Source organism: Onychostruthus taczanowskii, unplaced genomic scaffold, assembly GCF_017590055.1.
Source record: "Onychostruthus taczanowskii isolate IOZ18803 unplaced genomic scaffold, ASM1759005v1 scaffold186, whole genome shotgun sequence".
NCBI classification, from domain to species: Eukaryota; Metazoa; Chordata; class Aves; order Passeriformes; family Passeridae; genus Onychostruthus; species Onychostruthus taczanowskii.
Window position 1 is genome coordinate 116049 of NW_024499084.1, and position 15474 is coordinate 131522.

At 34.3% G+C, this 15474-nt stretch overlaps 1 protein-coding gene across 1 annotated transcript in view; it reads right to left on the reverse strand.

Annotated features, from left to right (window-relative positions):
* Positions 1–15474, reverse strand: part of ADAMTS19 (ADAM metallopeptidase with thrombospondin type 1 motif 19) — a 124903-nt gene that overhangs the window by 34270 nt on the left and 75159 nt on the right. Inside the window, exons 9-13 of the mRNA XM_041401130.1 lie at positions 13527–13667; positions 12787–12937; positions 5841–5942; positions 2956–3086; positions 1252–1421 (exon numbers count right to left, since the gene is read on the reverse strand). Of these exons, the coding sequence (XP_041257064.1) occupies positions 1252–1421; positions 2956–3086; positions 5841–5942; positions 12787–12937; positions 13527–13667 (695 nt within the window). The remainder of the gene's footprint in view (positions 1–1251; positions 1422–2955; positions 3087–5840; positions 5943–12786; positions 12938–13526; positions 13668–15474) is intronic.

Genomic DNA, 15474 nt, shown 5'->3' on the forward strand with positions numbered 1-15474 from the left:
ATTTAAATCCTTTAGGATATAAATCATGTGCTCCTGTGCTAAAATGAAATTTAGTAAAACAAACCAAAACTAATTGACTTGAAAAGCACCTTTGTGACAGCTGGAGAGAGTTTGTTTTACAATTAAATGAGCTAACATACAAGCCTAATGAAAGTAGTATCAAAGTTTTCCTTTGGCACCTTGAGCAAAGGCTTAGAAGAAAAGAAAACCACTTCCTGAGACATTCTTAGTCATATATTATAATATGTGGATAGCAAAAATAGTCTTCGATGCTTTCTAATGTTTTCTGATAAATTGTTTCAAGAGTAAAAACAATTTACAGTAATGAACTCCTTAAAATTTGGTAGCACACGCTTACTCCTGTGTCATTCTCGGGCTTTCTTTATTACAGCTTGCAATGACTTCGTGAAGTTCTCAAGTCAACTGTTTTCACAACTGATGTGTTTTTATTGTGCTTTTTTCTTTGTTTGCTTCTAATTTCAATAAATTAAAACACAAGGATTTACAGAAAATTCAATGGGGTGGAAATTACTGTTCACTTTTCTAGCAAGAAGGAATTTGTTTTCTTAGTAACTGATGTTTTACACCACCATTATTGTTGTAGATAATGTAAGTCTGATCTTACTATACTCCCACACCAACATTTTCCTAAGTATGCAAGCAAGTTTGTTGCATGGAAGCATGAATACAGTATGCCAGGACTTCATATGCAATAGGTATTAGGATTTATAGAAATCTTACAGAAGTTTATAGCATACATTATCTACACACTGCTGCTAAATGAAACACTGATATGTGAAATACTCCCAATTTTAAGCGAGAAGTTTACTGCTTCCTCAAAAACAAAGTCTCACAACAACTGCATTGTCTCTTTGGCTTTGTAGGTAAAAAATATAACTGATATAGGTATGTTTAATGATGGAGCATTACTCCAGAAAGCAGTATTTCTGAATCACTTCATACTACAATTCTGATTAAAAAGGAAAAAGCTGACTGGAGTCAGCTTTTAATAAATGTAGTTATTACCTATTAAGATGGACAAATTCCACAGGAATAAAAGACAAAATATTCTAGAGCATATAAAAATACCGCTAGATCTTGTCTATGAAATCAAAATAACTCACCAAAAATACTGGGTTTGAGGTTTGTTTGTTTTAGTTCTAACTACATCTTTCTACATTAACAACAATATCCACAAGAAATAAGCTATAGAAATAGATTATAAGAACAAGGGAGATGGTTTATACTTACCATCATCAATGACAGCTTGCCACTGGTGCACATGTTTCTGATATGAAGATCTGACACTGAAAGCTTGGCACTGCCAGTCCCTAAAGGCAGGCACACCAGCAGGACAGGAAGGATTTTCACATACCCTATACTGCATTGTGGGCCCATGACATTGTCCTTCAAGGCCTGATCTAGAAAAGATGGCATAAATACAACCCTTTACTGTTGGCAATATTTTGTCAAACTTACAGTATAGTTTACTTATGCTAGACACAAATTAAAAATAGCAGGTTTTTTTGTTGACACTTAGCATTCAGAAGTCACCCATGAAAAACTGGCCACAGAACAAAACATATTTGCCTTGTCTTTGTACTGGTTACATTATACATAAGGAGTGATGGGTGCTAAGCCATAATTTACACTTAGACCCAAGAAAGTACCAGGACTAGCAGGAGTTCAGTCAGGGGAGCCTCAGGAGCAGTTTTGATAAAATTGAGATTTTTCTCTTTCTGGACTCAGCCAAAGGGCCTACTGAAAGGAAGCAACACCTGCAGACTTGCTACCTCTCCTTTTTCTAGAAGTGTGGTGTTACAAGGTTCAGACAAATGCTTTGTTTCTCTTTGGTCAGTCCAGTTGTGCTTGCAGGTGCTAATGAACAAATGCAAAAGAAGACAGAACTGCAGAAACTGGAGCTCATTATTTGGAACGTTGCCTGGAAAAATGAATTAATGAGCATGAAATTAAGACATACATAAGTTCTAGAAATAGCTTTAAGGTATACAGCTGAAAGTGGTGTTTAGATGGCATGAACTACGAAAGAGTTCTGCATATCAAAATTTCTGCTAAATCCCAATGTTTTTGTATAGCCATATACAAAAATTTCCTCAAAAATTTTTATGCAAATGTATCTTTTTTAAACCCCCTATGTATTTTACACCAAAATCTGCTATATAGTCTTCCATAATTCATCATTTCCCCCCTTGTATTATTATTTTTTTAAAACCACTGACTCTAGTCTTGTCCACTCTGGATTAGTTTTCCCTATACTTGCCTTCATTACTCCACTCTTTTCCCACTCCTATGCCTGTATTTTTTTTTATTTTTCACTTGGTGTATAAATGACAGAAAAAAATCAAATTGGTATTGAGTAATTAAAATGAAAACACTTTTTAGCTGGTCACTGAGATATAGTGAAACAAATTTCATTCAAGTGAAAAGTAAAAGCCTTTATCTCCAAAGGCAGAAGGTTTTCATTTTCACAAGATAGGGAATCTAAATTCTGTTTCCAGATAGTCTGTCTAAATGTCTGAGAAACTGGTAGGAAAATCTCTTTGTCAAACTTTCAGTTCCTTGATTGTCTAGAAGAGAAGCAGAAGTCAATCTCCTCTAGTTGAAAAATTTAAAGACTAGAACTACACACTATCAATCTGCAAGTCAGAAATTTTAAAGTTAAGTTTATGTTGTTTCTTCAGGTGAAGCTTAAGAAGAAAGTTTTATTCTTCTATTAATATTATCTAGGGTCTTGACAGAAGCAGAAAAGATGAAAAATAGTGCTGCCATGCAATAAAATACCTGAAATACCTATTCTTCTAAGAGTTTTTCAGTATTCATGAAGTATTAATTGCTTAGATAAAGGCCAACTGTATCCTCATGTGGTCCTGTGCTGATGTAAATTTTGTTCAGAAATTGTGACAAACAGCAATGGAAACCTGAACTCGTTTTTACCCAGGGCATTTGCGTTGTCGACTGCTGATTCCGGTGTTGCAAGTACGGCTACAAGTGCTCCATGCGCTCCACTCCCCCTCCATATGCTCCGTGAAAGAGGTCCGATTGATACAGTCTCCAGCCTTACACCACTAGGTAAAAATTCAGCTCTTAGGCAAATAAATCAAGGCATACGCAAAACAATTCACTTCTCCACAAGCACACAGGAAGCACAACATAAACATTTGGTTCATTACATTGTTTTCTTATCAGTCAGATATATTTTTGCCTAGCACTCTTCAAAGCTTTTTATCTGTCCTAGTAAATGCAACAGCCAGAGACCTTTCTCTGTACAGCGGCCAAGGAGCAGGTTCACTTCTTGTCCACACCCTCAAAAGTAAGTCCATTTCCAATGGAGGTATCCATACTATGCTGTCTCCCTTCATTTTAGATCGGGCATTGCCTAAGAAAGCATTTTAAGGTCCAGCCCAAACCTTCTGCAGGGATCATTGTCCAGCTGAACCGTGCAGATGATCACAGCACAGTGTCCAGGGCTGTTCTCAGGACTTGCCTGGCTCAGCATGACAGTTCCCACCAGCAGGAACTTCATTGTCCCTCATTATCCAGAGACAATTTCGATAGAAAGATATATTACAAGTAATAGAGAAAATGAGATTTCATTCACCGCTTGTATTCGAAGATAAAATGGGAGCTTCAAAAAGCTGTTGTTGAGAAAGTCCAGAGAATTTCTGGCATTTATTAAAATAGTAATAATAAATTCAATGATCTTGTATGAATATATCATTTACCAGGAAAACTGAATTTCTCACTCAAAAATTATCCAATCACTACTGTTATGCTTTGTAACCTATGTCCATATCTCGTACAAATCATCATAAACTCTGAAGAAATTAATGCTTTATCAAATTATACCAATTTAATATCTGTCCCATGTATTACGAATTTTCCTAATATATAGTTATTTTCCAGCCTTAGAAATTTCATTATTCATTGATTCAGGAGTTACAAAGCAGACAATGATCAATCACTTAATGCCATTAACATCAGTAATTAAACTCATTTCTTTTTACCTTCTGAACTGTTGGTGAATCACTGAATCACTGTTACCAATGGATAACAGACTTTGCAAACAAATCTTGTAATTATAGCAAAAGAAAAGCTGTCACTAATGCAGTCAGTAGAGACTTCTGGTTTTTTTAGAACACACTTCTGTAACTTTTAATGTCTGTGCTGAATCCTTATCTGGCAACCTTTTCACCTACAGTTTGAAACTGGTCTTTACTGATTAGCTAATGTTAATTTTCTCTCTTTAATCATCACATTACAATGAAGGCATTATTATTCCACTTCTTAAAAGTCATCATGTAGAGTGTCTCCATCTTTATATTAGACTTACCATAAAATATAAACCATAAAATATCAATTTTGTAATGCACTTGGATGTTTCAAACCAGAAATGCTCATATACATATAAAGTTATTGCTTCAGATAAATATGGATTTTTCTACTGAGATAGCATCTACTCTCCACACAGCCTAAGGGATTTTCTAAAATTCTTGACTTAAACCCCAAGCAAGAAGGACAAGGTATGCAAATGACATTTCCATCACTTCCCAAGATCCTAAGAGGAGCACAAGACAAAAATACTTAACTCCACAATACCAATAAAAAACCCCCAAAGCCAGTGATTTGTGTAACCTAAACCTCATCCTGGACAGATAATAAAGCAAACAAGAACAATAATTCTTTTTTATCCCCTGTGATGTTTTGGTGATGTATGCTTAGTTTTCTACTGCTATACATAAATAAGTTATCTCTGTAGCCGGGCTCAATCAGCCATTTTAATTACAATCAGTAATTGTGTGTAATTGTCATAAGAGGTTCTGCTTTCTTATTCCATAGCATGGACAGTCTCAATGTAAAAATTGTGGTATCAAACAAAACTCATGTCTCTTACTTTCCAAATATTGACTTCAGACAGTATCAACTATGAACTTTATCAGAATTAAAACAGTGAAGCAGTTGTCATTATTTTAAAGATAAGAACAGAAATAAAACCTGGTTTTCCTTTAGCATGTTATTAGCGTATTATCTGAACATTTTATATTAACTGATTGATTTGATTTTAGGAGAATGATGAGAATCCTGGTGAACGTAATATAACTCTAAGAGTAAATCACTCCTGTGGGAGATGGCTGTCAGCACAGTATCTTGAAAATCCCAAGACATATGTATGCTCTTCCTCTGTTTTCTGTTTGAGGTTATTTGTATTCATTTACAGATAAATACAAAGATTACAAATAATTTTAACTGGAAAGCTCTTGAAGGACAATTTATCTAAGTCTGATTAGGTGATCATTTAATGTGTTTGTGATGACATGCTTTTAATGGCATTTGTCACTCTTTTACATGCATGGGATTAAACTCTTTTACACCATATTTCTTGATAAAACTTATCCTGAAAGGTTTTAACAACAATCTCTATCAATTCCTTCAAAGAGACTATTTCTAAATCTTAAATCATAGCTGAAAACCCTGTACCTTTGAAAGCTTAAGTTTCTATTTACTGTTTGAAGAGCAACAATTGCATTCTGTTCATAAATATGACAAAAAAATGTGAAAGAATTTGAAATAAAACAGTATAAATATTAAAACATGTCTCTTTGGTTAACCTTTTTTTAATTCACTGGTTTTAGGGAAATGTTCTTTTTTCATATCTATATTATAAAATATATCAAATATAATACATCCAACTTTACATAGCTTATTTTTATGACAATTGAGGAAAGTAGGAACTTTACAGAACAGCAAAGACCTATTCAGCTTGTTTCCTTAAATGTTAGATGTCCGATATAATTGACATTGCTTTTCCACCAGAGGCATACCTTTCCAGTGTCACAGTCTGTTCCATCCATTGGTGGATCCAGTTTAGTTTTGCATTCCTTCTCACTTTCCACCTTACACCACAACCCAGTGCAAATGACATGCTGAAAACCAAACAAACAGTAAGCACAAAATCTATCCTATGCAAAATTACTTTCTGCATGCAGTCCACTAATGTTGTCTAAATTTACTAGTTTGATGGTACTGAAATACACTTAAAGACATATTAAACATTTTTAAAAACCCACATGTGCTTTGACTTTTGTTAATTGTGCTTCTCTAGGACTTCCCTCTTGTTTGTGCTACCCCAATGACTGCTACTGTCATACTCTTCAATAATTTGTAATTCATCTAGAATTCACTTATTACTCTAGAAAAAAAATTCCAAAAGCTATCAAACCTGATCTCCACAAAGAAGACACAAAATTACCTGACAAATGAAATATTTTTGCTGGAAAGAAGAGAAGGGAGATGACAGGATGCAAGTCAGCAATGAATTTTAGAGATGGAAAGAAAAGCCCTCCGAAGTATCAGGACAAAAGAGTTTTTACTTTACTCAAAAGAAAGCCAAGCCTTGCAGGATGCTGGCTCACATTTCCCCAATTTCCCTGGCAGCTTTGCCTATTTTTTCTCTGAAAAGTCCTCCTTCTCCCATGGTTTTCAGTCAGGACTGCATTCTCCCTGCTGTCTGTTCCCCCTTAACAATAAACCATGTGGAAGTGAAGAGAGGCCACGTGGGGGTGAACTGTGGCCTGAGTATTACTGCATATGCACAGTGATCCTCCACAGTGTATACTGCCCAAAGACGGGCAAGAAGGATCAGGAGAGGGGGAGGTGATGCAAGCAGGATAAAAGATAAAGAACAGCTGGGTTTTTTAAACCAGGGCTGCGAGAAGACCTACTTTTTCTGAGCAAAATGATTTGTTATATTGGTACACCCAGTAAGAGTCTCTGTGCCTCTTACACTATGTATGAAAAACTTGTCATAAATCTTATGCTACCTTGAAAAAAGACTAAAAGCAGACAAAGCACAATTCAACAAAAGATTGTGTTTGAACCAAGGAACAGGGCAGTTCCATTGGGAGTCTTATATGTAAAAATGTCTGTAACAACAGTTATCAAGAAAAGAAAAAAAGTCAAAGATTGTAGAGGTCTGAAGCACTGTACAGAAACAAGAGACGGCAGCAGTGAGACTCTTGATTCATCCTGTAACAGCTTTTTGCTGAAACTGAGCTAACAACACAACAGCTAGCTTATGTATGTCTCAAAAAAACAGCTACAGAAGTTCTATCCTGTTCCTGGGTAATTTTAGCAAGCATTTTTCAAGTAACAAACTCTCATTTCTGTTCTTCTTCGTTTTTTAAACAACGTAGATGATGACAATAGTAGATGAGATAGAGTATCAGATGTTCATGACAAAGTAGGAAATGAAAGTCATACTGTTGGTAGCACTCCACAAAAATATATGTTAATTTATTTGTCCTAAATAATTTTTTTTCATATCCTTAAATCCTCATTTATGAGTAAATACAACGGTTTTTCTACCATCCAGATTTATCCAAGCTTTCAAAAAATACAGGCAAATTTTCTCTTGTGACATGACATTTTTAAGTATATTACGCTTATTTTTTCTCCCTAAACACTTTGAGCCTACATTTAATTTCACTTGTATATGATTGCAGAATGGCTTACAACAAACAGTTCTTTACAAATCTAGAAACAATTCTTCTAAATATAGAGAGGCATTAAGTCAGATTTACTGGGTTTTGGGTATTTTGGGTACCTAAACACAGAGACATACTTGAACCAGGTAAACTAAATTTTAAAAATCAAATCAACACCCTTTGCTTGCTAATGTAAGCAAGATGTATTTTATACATCTCCATATTTCTACAATACTTGTATACCACCTGCCTTCGAACCATGATCCGACTTCAAAAATAGAAACTACTTTGGGCTTTAAGTGAACTGTATTCTAAAAACACTCACTTCACTAACTGCTAAAATAAGCACTCAATATTAAACTTGATTATTCCCCAAACCCAAGAAAAAGGGAGGTATGGAATTACTAAAATTGGTGGTTTACTTGTAAGTTTGTTTTTTTCCTGGGCTTTTCATTTCAGTCAAATCACAAACAGACTCTTTAGATATTGTTCAGACTCTATTTCTGTTGCAGAGGTATGAGGTAAGGCGATTACTGTCAGCATCTATATTTTGACATTTAATGATTTCTCTAAAAGACCAGGGAAAGACCACAACATACAATATGGGTTTTTCATTAGCAACCTGCAATGAAGCAGATCCAGACTGATTTGAGAGCAAACAGAAATCTGGAGAAGAGTGTGAATTTTACAGTTACTTCAAAATCAGGGCACAGACTTCTATGCCAGGATTTTACCCCTCTTAAAAGAACCTTTCTTCAGTCAAAATATGGATAGCTAAGCTAATATTCACAAAGGTTTAACAGTTGTCTATGATAAGTATAGTTCAACAGTCATCACAGCTTTCTAGATGAGAAAAGGGAAGAAATAGACATTGGAGAATAAAAATTTATAATTGTAACATTAGCCTATTCACAATCGGTAAAATATTTCTTAGTGTGTACATTGGAAAACAAAATATTGCCAAGCACACACAAAGGACTTTTTTTTGAAAGAATGTGCTAGTCATGAGTTTTTAACAGTGAAAGTTTGTAAAACAGAACACGGAAGCCACAATGCATTACAGAGGTCACTTCAGCATTGGAGTTTTGTGGGGGTTTTATGTCTGTTTCTGTCTATTTAATTAAATTAGGAGACAGGTCTATGTGAATCAGAAGAATACATTTCCAAGCATGTAAGCATACAGAAAGAAAGTTCGGTTGAAAGGAATGACCAGAGACAAAAAGGGAATTTTGGAACAGTATTTGTGCAAAGTCAAGATTGTTTAAAATGTGGTGGTTGAGATGAGGACAGATATTTCTCCCTGACTATAGTATTTCCATTACTTTTCTCCTTTTAATTGTGATCTTTCCCTGAAATACCTTAAAAATCACCATGACATATAACCAGTCTCCTACTTTGCAAAGATCACAGCTGTGTTATGACAAGAACTGTTTTAGTGGAACTGACCAGATAGCATTCACATCCTGGACTTTAATCTTAAAAGCCAGTATTTAATAGTTCAACAATTGCATTAAATTGTCAAGTTTTACAATCCTGTTTAATCACCAATAACTACTTCTGGGCCATGATCTCACTATCTGTTTCGTGAAATAATGTTAGGATCTAATTGATTCTTGCATGAGACATCATGGGTATAAAAGCAAACTTGGCTCCCTTACAAGGTAAGCATGGAGACACAGTATAAATCTTGGACCTGGAGATCCACTCATTCTTTTGTAGGGTCTAGAAATTTTACCTAGGATATGAAAAAAAATGTCTTTGAAATGAAGATGAAAAAGAAAAAATAAAAATAAAGTCACCATCTGTGAAAGGGGAGTAGGAGAACCTCACTTAGGAAAATATAGGAGTAGGACCGCAGTAGCTCCTTCAGTTCTTTGCTTCATTCATTAAATTCAATCATAAAGAGGGATTCTTGATAGCAAGGGAACATAATTTGCATCAGTAGCATTTCTCAGAGGTTGTCATGTAATGCAACTGTGAAGTGCAGTCCTAAAGTCCTCCTTTGCAATAACAATTGTAGAAAATTGTATCTCAGTAAAAATGCACTATTGATTGTACCACTGATATTTGTAGAATTAAGATGATTTTTCATCATTACTCAATTGTTTTTTTTAGTTAAATAGCTGTTATATATGAAACACAGTTCCTTAATGTATAAGAATGTATAGAACTCTATTCATTAAATAATCTTCCAGTCTCAAAAAACATAAGATTGTTATATAGTTCATAATTTATCTTTTACACAGTTTTAATAAAGTGCATGAACTGTTCAGCAAGTAGAACATGCCCAAAAAATCCTGGGCTATAAATTTTTGGATTTACTGACATTTAAATGAACCTTCAAGGAGTGTGTTTCTCTCATTTCCTGGCTTGCAGACAACAATTATAACCATAATAAACTTCCAGTTACTGGCAGAGTAGGACAGACTATACAGAGATTAAAGGAAGTAGTCTGGATATCATGGAATATTCCATGATTACCCATGCATAATTAAATAATTATTGTAATAAATTAATACAGTAACTATGTAATATGTAATAAAATACTGCATTCAACTTAGAAAGGTATTCTAAATATTGATTTCTCCAGTGGCAGCCACAATAATTTGTAGAATCAACACAGCGAAATTTGAGTCATCTTCGTGTTAAATAAAATGCAATTATTTGCAAGGTTAGATTCAACATATTTGTTACTTGTATCTAACATGTTTTTATTTCTGAAGAAGATGATAAAATTAGCTACTGAGTAACTGTGCTTTACCAATAGATGATGTTGGTGTTGCACAGTCCATGTGCTAGAACTCATGAAAGATTTCTGGAAAGTTTAAATGGTTTGTTTCTACCTGAATTGCAATGGTAACTTCTTTTTTTCCTTTCTTTTCATACATACCAAAAAAACTTGTAAAAGGACAACTTACTTATCCTCTGGGCTGCACTCTGCCCATTGCTTTGAGTTTCCCCTTCACCATAGAAATGCTATTTCTATTATTTAGAAATTCTATATCTAACTGGACTTGCAGTAAACTTCCCTAACAGAAGAGATAAATTCAAGATCCACAACAGGGACCAAAAGAAGATTTGAATATAGTGCCTAAGCTTTGTGTAAGTAGCTCTTCATGTCTAGAAACTCAGGATTAAGTTTCTTGGATTTTTTTTTTCTTTGCTGGTAGGAAGTTAAGAGTGTAAATTTTGCTTCCAGACAGAAGAACACAGAGAAAAACCAACAAGGTGACTTTACTGAGGTCAGGAAGGAAGCTTTGGAAAAATCTTCTACTCTCACCATGTTTTCTCAAATTTGTTCTTAGTGTCATTCACTCATTTCTAATAGATCCAAGGTTCTTAAAAATTTGTTACAGTAATTTCTTGGTTCAATATTTCATTATACAATTTTCAGGTTAGGGTTACCAGTTTTGCAGAGGCTTTTGGGAAAACTGCAGAAGGTTCTTCCCATTGCTGTCTTCTCAGCAATTGTTACTGGGCTGTCTTTTTCTAACTGTTAGACATAAGGTCATCAGGTAACTCATTTGGTTTTATGATGAGAGCTAAAATTAAATTGCAGTTTATCAGGAAAAAAGCATAGTTGAAAATATATAGGCCTTTTGTATTGTCTTACATCATTACTATATTCTTTCTTCACAGCAAACTTGGATTATACTTGTATTTAAATTACAATGTTTCATTTAATACTAATATTTAATAATATGTAATGGTATATTAATACTAATATTTAATATTACAGTAAAATAGCCAGAAACTTCTGTTGATTTTACTGTTAATATAAATATTTAATATAAATATAAAGCAATGATCCCATAGGTAGGAAAAAGCAGACATATTTATTTAGCTGAAAATAATTGGTTTAGATGAAAGGTGTCTTACATGCAGAATGTCAGAAGAGGGGAATACGATTGAAGATGACTAGAAATGGACAATTAGCTATGAGCACCTAGAACCTAAATAATCTCTGTGCAAACAGTTGAACACTACCCTGGTAATATTCACTGAATTTAATTTCCTAATATTTCTAAAATAATGTAAATCAAAAGAGTTAGGATCGTGAAGGAGAATATTTACTGAATCTATGACAAACACAACAGGCATAGGACAACTTGACTATCTGAATTTAAATATACGAATAAGAACAAAACACAAAGGTAAAAGGAAGGGAATTTATCCAGACAAATGAAAAGCATATAAAGATATTATGCAACAGAAAATCTTGATGTTTCTCTCTTTCTTCAATTACTTTTGAGAATCTTTAATCCTTTCTTCCCTTTTCTCTTCAACTATACCACTCTCAGCATGCCTTAGTAGCACATGTACTGCAATGTTTCCTTTGAGAATCTTTTTGAGAATCTTTAGTTTAAGTGAAACTCTCTGAAGAAATAGTACTATGTCCAAATGAAAACAGGAAGAGAACTGAAGAATTAAAGGAGAAAGGAATTATGTTTTCCTGTTTAGTACTCCTAACCTTTTCAGGCTATCTGCCCACTGACTCTGATGAAATTTTATTTCACAGTTCCTCTAGTGCCTGCTCTGTCAATCCATGCTCCATGCTCTTTACATATATGCATACTGTCATCCCATCTTTACCTTCCTTAGTGTCTTAAGGGCATCAAATATGTTTAGTCTCTCGTGCTCAAGCTAAAAAAGTTTGACTGTTCTCTGCAAAAATAATTTTTAAACTGCTTTTTCAATCAGATGTCTACTAGCATTAGCTCATAAAATTATGAAGGCCTGTTCATAATTTTTTTAAGGCTCATATAGTGACACTGCTTCACACTGGCACAAAGCAAAGTCAGCAAACTGACTTAAGTACTGGAACTCCTCTTGTCGTGGCACTGTACAGCTCTGTGTGGGCTCAGAGGTGCCGAGAGCCCAGTTAACAGCACTATTACTCCTCTCAATTTGCACAGACACAGCATAATCTTCTGAAGGCCAGAAATGGATGTTCAAGCCATAATAAAATGGAACCTAAATAATAAATTGCAAATATTCCACTTGCTGCAACAAGGTGTCTCAACACTATGACATCATAAGCTTCTAAAGTACAAAGGAACTATCAATAAAACACGCTTCAAGATATTCAGAAACCTAAAGCAAGACTTACAAGATAAACCAATGAATATGTGCATAATGAATATGTGCAATTTTTCGAAAGCAAGTGTAAAATTCTTACTTCAAAGATACTATATTCTCTTTCTATCAAACATATGTACAAAAGCTACTTTCACACAAAAATTAGATGGTAGATGCATTTTCTGAAGTACAGACATAGCCTTACCTGCATTTCTTGGCAAAAGGAAGCAGTTGGTCCAAAAAGAATCTGACACTGCTCATCTGCAGTGTACGTCATTCCTGGGAGCTTGGAGGGAATAATCACAGAATTGAGGCTCTGAGGATTCGTCTGTACCAGACAGTTACTGGCCTTTGACCTGGTGATATGCAGAGATTCGTTCATACTGAGAAATCCAAGGGTCCGATCGCTATGCCAACTTAAACTTGCACACAACATTCAAAGTACATGGACAATTACAATTTGCTTATTCATCAGCATTGGGCTACTGCTCATGTTTAAAATCATATGGCCTGCTTGCTATAAGTTAATGTGCTCTGTTATTGTACATTTGCAGAAAGACTATATAATTGATCAGCATTTCAGAAATGTGCTGGACAACACTTTGGAATAAAACTTATTTAATGGATAAAGGTTTTGGTGGCCAAATATTTCAGTACACAGAGCATTAATATACAGTAAATATAGCGACATATACAAAATTTCCATATAAGTATATAAAAGTATAATCATATTGATTAAGACATGAAAATATAAAAATCCATGCAATTGCCGAAAACATTTTAATAAATCTTAGATTGTGATGACTTAAAATATTTCAATGGATTTTGCAAAAAAAAAAATCTCCAACTGGAGTAAAAAAAAGTTAAAAACTTATTATTTCAGTATATTAATTGGATCTATTTCTAAATGACATACAGTAAGATTTCTTTTCTTGAATTATATACCTGAGAAATCTTTCCAGATCTTCTCTGCTGCACTGAGACCATGAAACATCCCCAAGATTCTGTCCTTTAATCCATTCCCCAGACATGATGTGGACACCATCTGCACAGGATGGGTGGTCATTGTCGTGGTTTATCCCCATACTGAATTTTGAAGTTATTAAAAATAAAACAAAGTGAAACAAAGTAACAGGTTGTTTTCAGAATTTTTGTAAGTTAAAACTCTTGCAAAGGGCTGAAAATAGCTCATATATATTGCATGTAGGAAACCTCTTTTGATTATTTTTTCCATGGTATCTTTCACATGGTACCAATGTATGGACAACAACTTTATAATTTAAGATGGATGTGGAGCTGCATTTATTTGATGAGAAATATTGCATTCCAATCAGCTCAATACATATTTTGGACAACTTTCTGAATTTCCAAAACTGCACAATTGTAAGTTTAATGAATACTATTTCTCTTGTAAATGGGCAACACACTCTTTATTTTTTAAGATCAGTGAATATTTTGGCAGTGATTCCATCTTCATTCTACATGGAATTGACAGGTTGAAATTTTATAGAATACTAAAATAATCACTATTTTGATGGGCAATTATTCTGTCTAAAGAAAAACAACACCTAAATGAGTTTTCAATCTCTTGTAAAAAATAACACTGATGAAGAAATTAAATTGATTTTGATTATAAAGACTTGGCATCCTTATGCATCCCAGTAAGTTCTCACATTCAGTCACTGCCATGAAAAATTCTACTGAATATCTGCTTGAAGCTGCTGTTTAACTGAAGACTCACTCTCACTCTCATTCAGAATTAGCAAACAGAGAGGAAGAAGAAGCACCTAAATAAAACCAAGATTTTCAGAATTAGCTAAGTAGATCATGCTTGACTGATATTACAAGAAATAAATATGCTCAGCTGTCTTTGGAGATTTACAAATGGGTGTGAGTCTACTTTCCAGAGCATTGGATTTAAAGTAGAGTTGGAAATTTGCAGCATTACTCTGCCCTGCAGAAAAGCAAAACTTCAGGTTTAATAAAACTCTATTCCTTGTATTGATTCTTTCACTTACAGACTGCAAAGACAGAGTAAGTTTGCTGTGTCTACAAAAACTGGAGTACATTGTGGTTCTCCTTATTTCACCACTCCACAGTGGCAAATGGCAAAAAGGCCTGTCTCCCAACACTTTTGCTCTCCACTCTATCCCAGAATCCATTCATGACTCAAATTATACATAAATTTGCAATCTGCTTTACCTTGCATTTACCAATGAAATTAATGGAAATATCAGGCAGGGCTTTACCTTGCCTATAGTAGTGCTCTGTCTCTTACACTGATGTGTACACCTCACGCTCTGGAGCCCTGGAACAGTGCCTTCTGCATAAACTGGATAATTTTGCTATCTGTAAACCATATAACTGAGGCAAGCAAATGCGTTTGACTCTGATCTTAGCCTCTGTCTTTTCCTGACCTGCCTGAATGGCATGAAACAGCTACACAGAAGTGCCTCTGCACTTGCCTTACATGCAGAATTCGAGACGTCTCTATCTCCAGAGTTATTTATACCCATAGGAACTGTGGAGGAAGACACAGGAAAGCTGTGGATATTTAACCTAATGGACTACATAAGAAAAAATTCTGCTCATAGGTCTTTGAGTTAAATGCTTCCTTAGTGCAAAAGTAGTAATTTAAAAATACTCATTTGTCAGTATCATATAGACTGTAGGATTTTAACTAAAACATTTACAACCCAAAAATCTTGACAAAATTTATTATATAATTCATGTCTTACATTTATGCAGAGTGGAATTAACACATTTATATGTTATTTTAAATAGTTAATAAATTTTAATAAATTTTAAGACAAAAATTTAAAACCCCCTGTAATTTCTAATTATGATTATTTCCCTTCACTCTGAAAAACAATTCCTGAAGCTAGACTTTGCC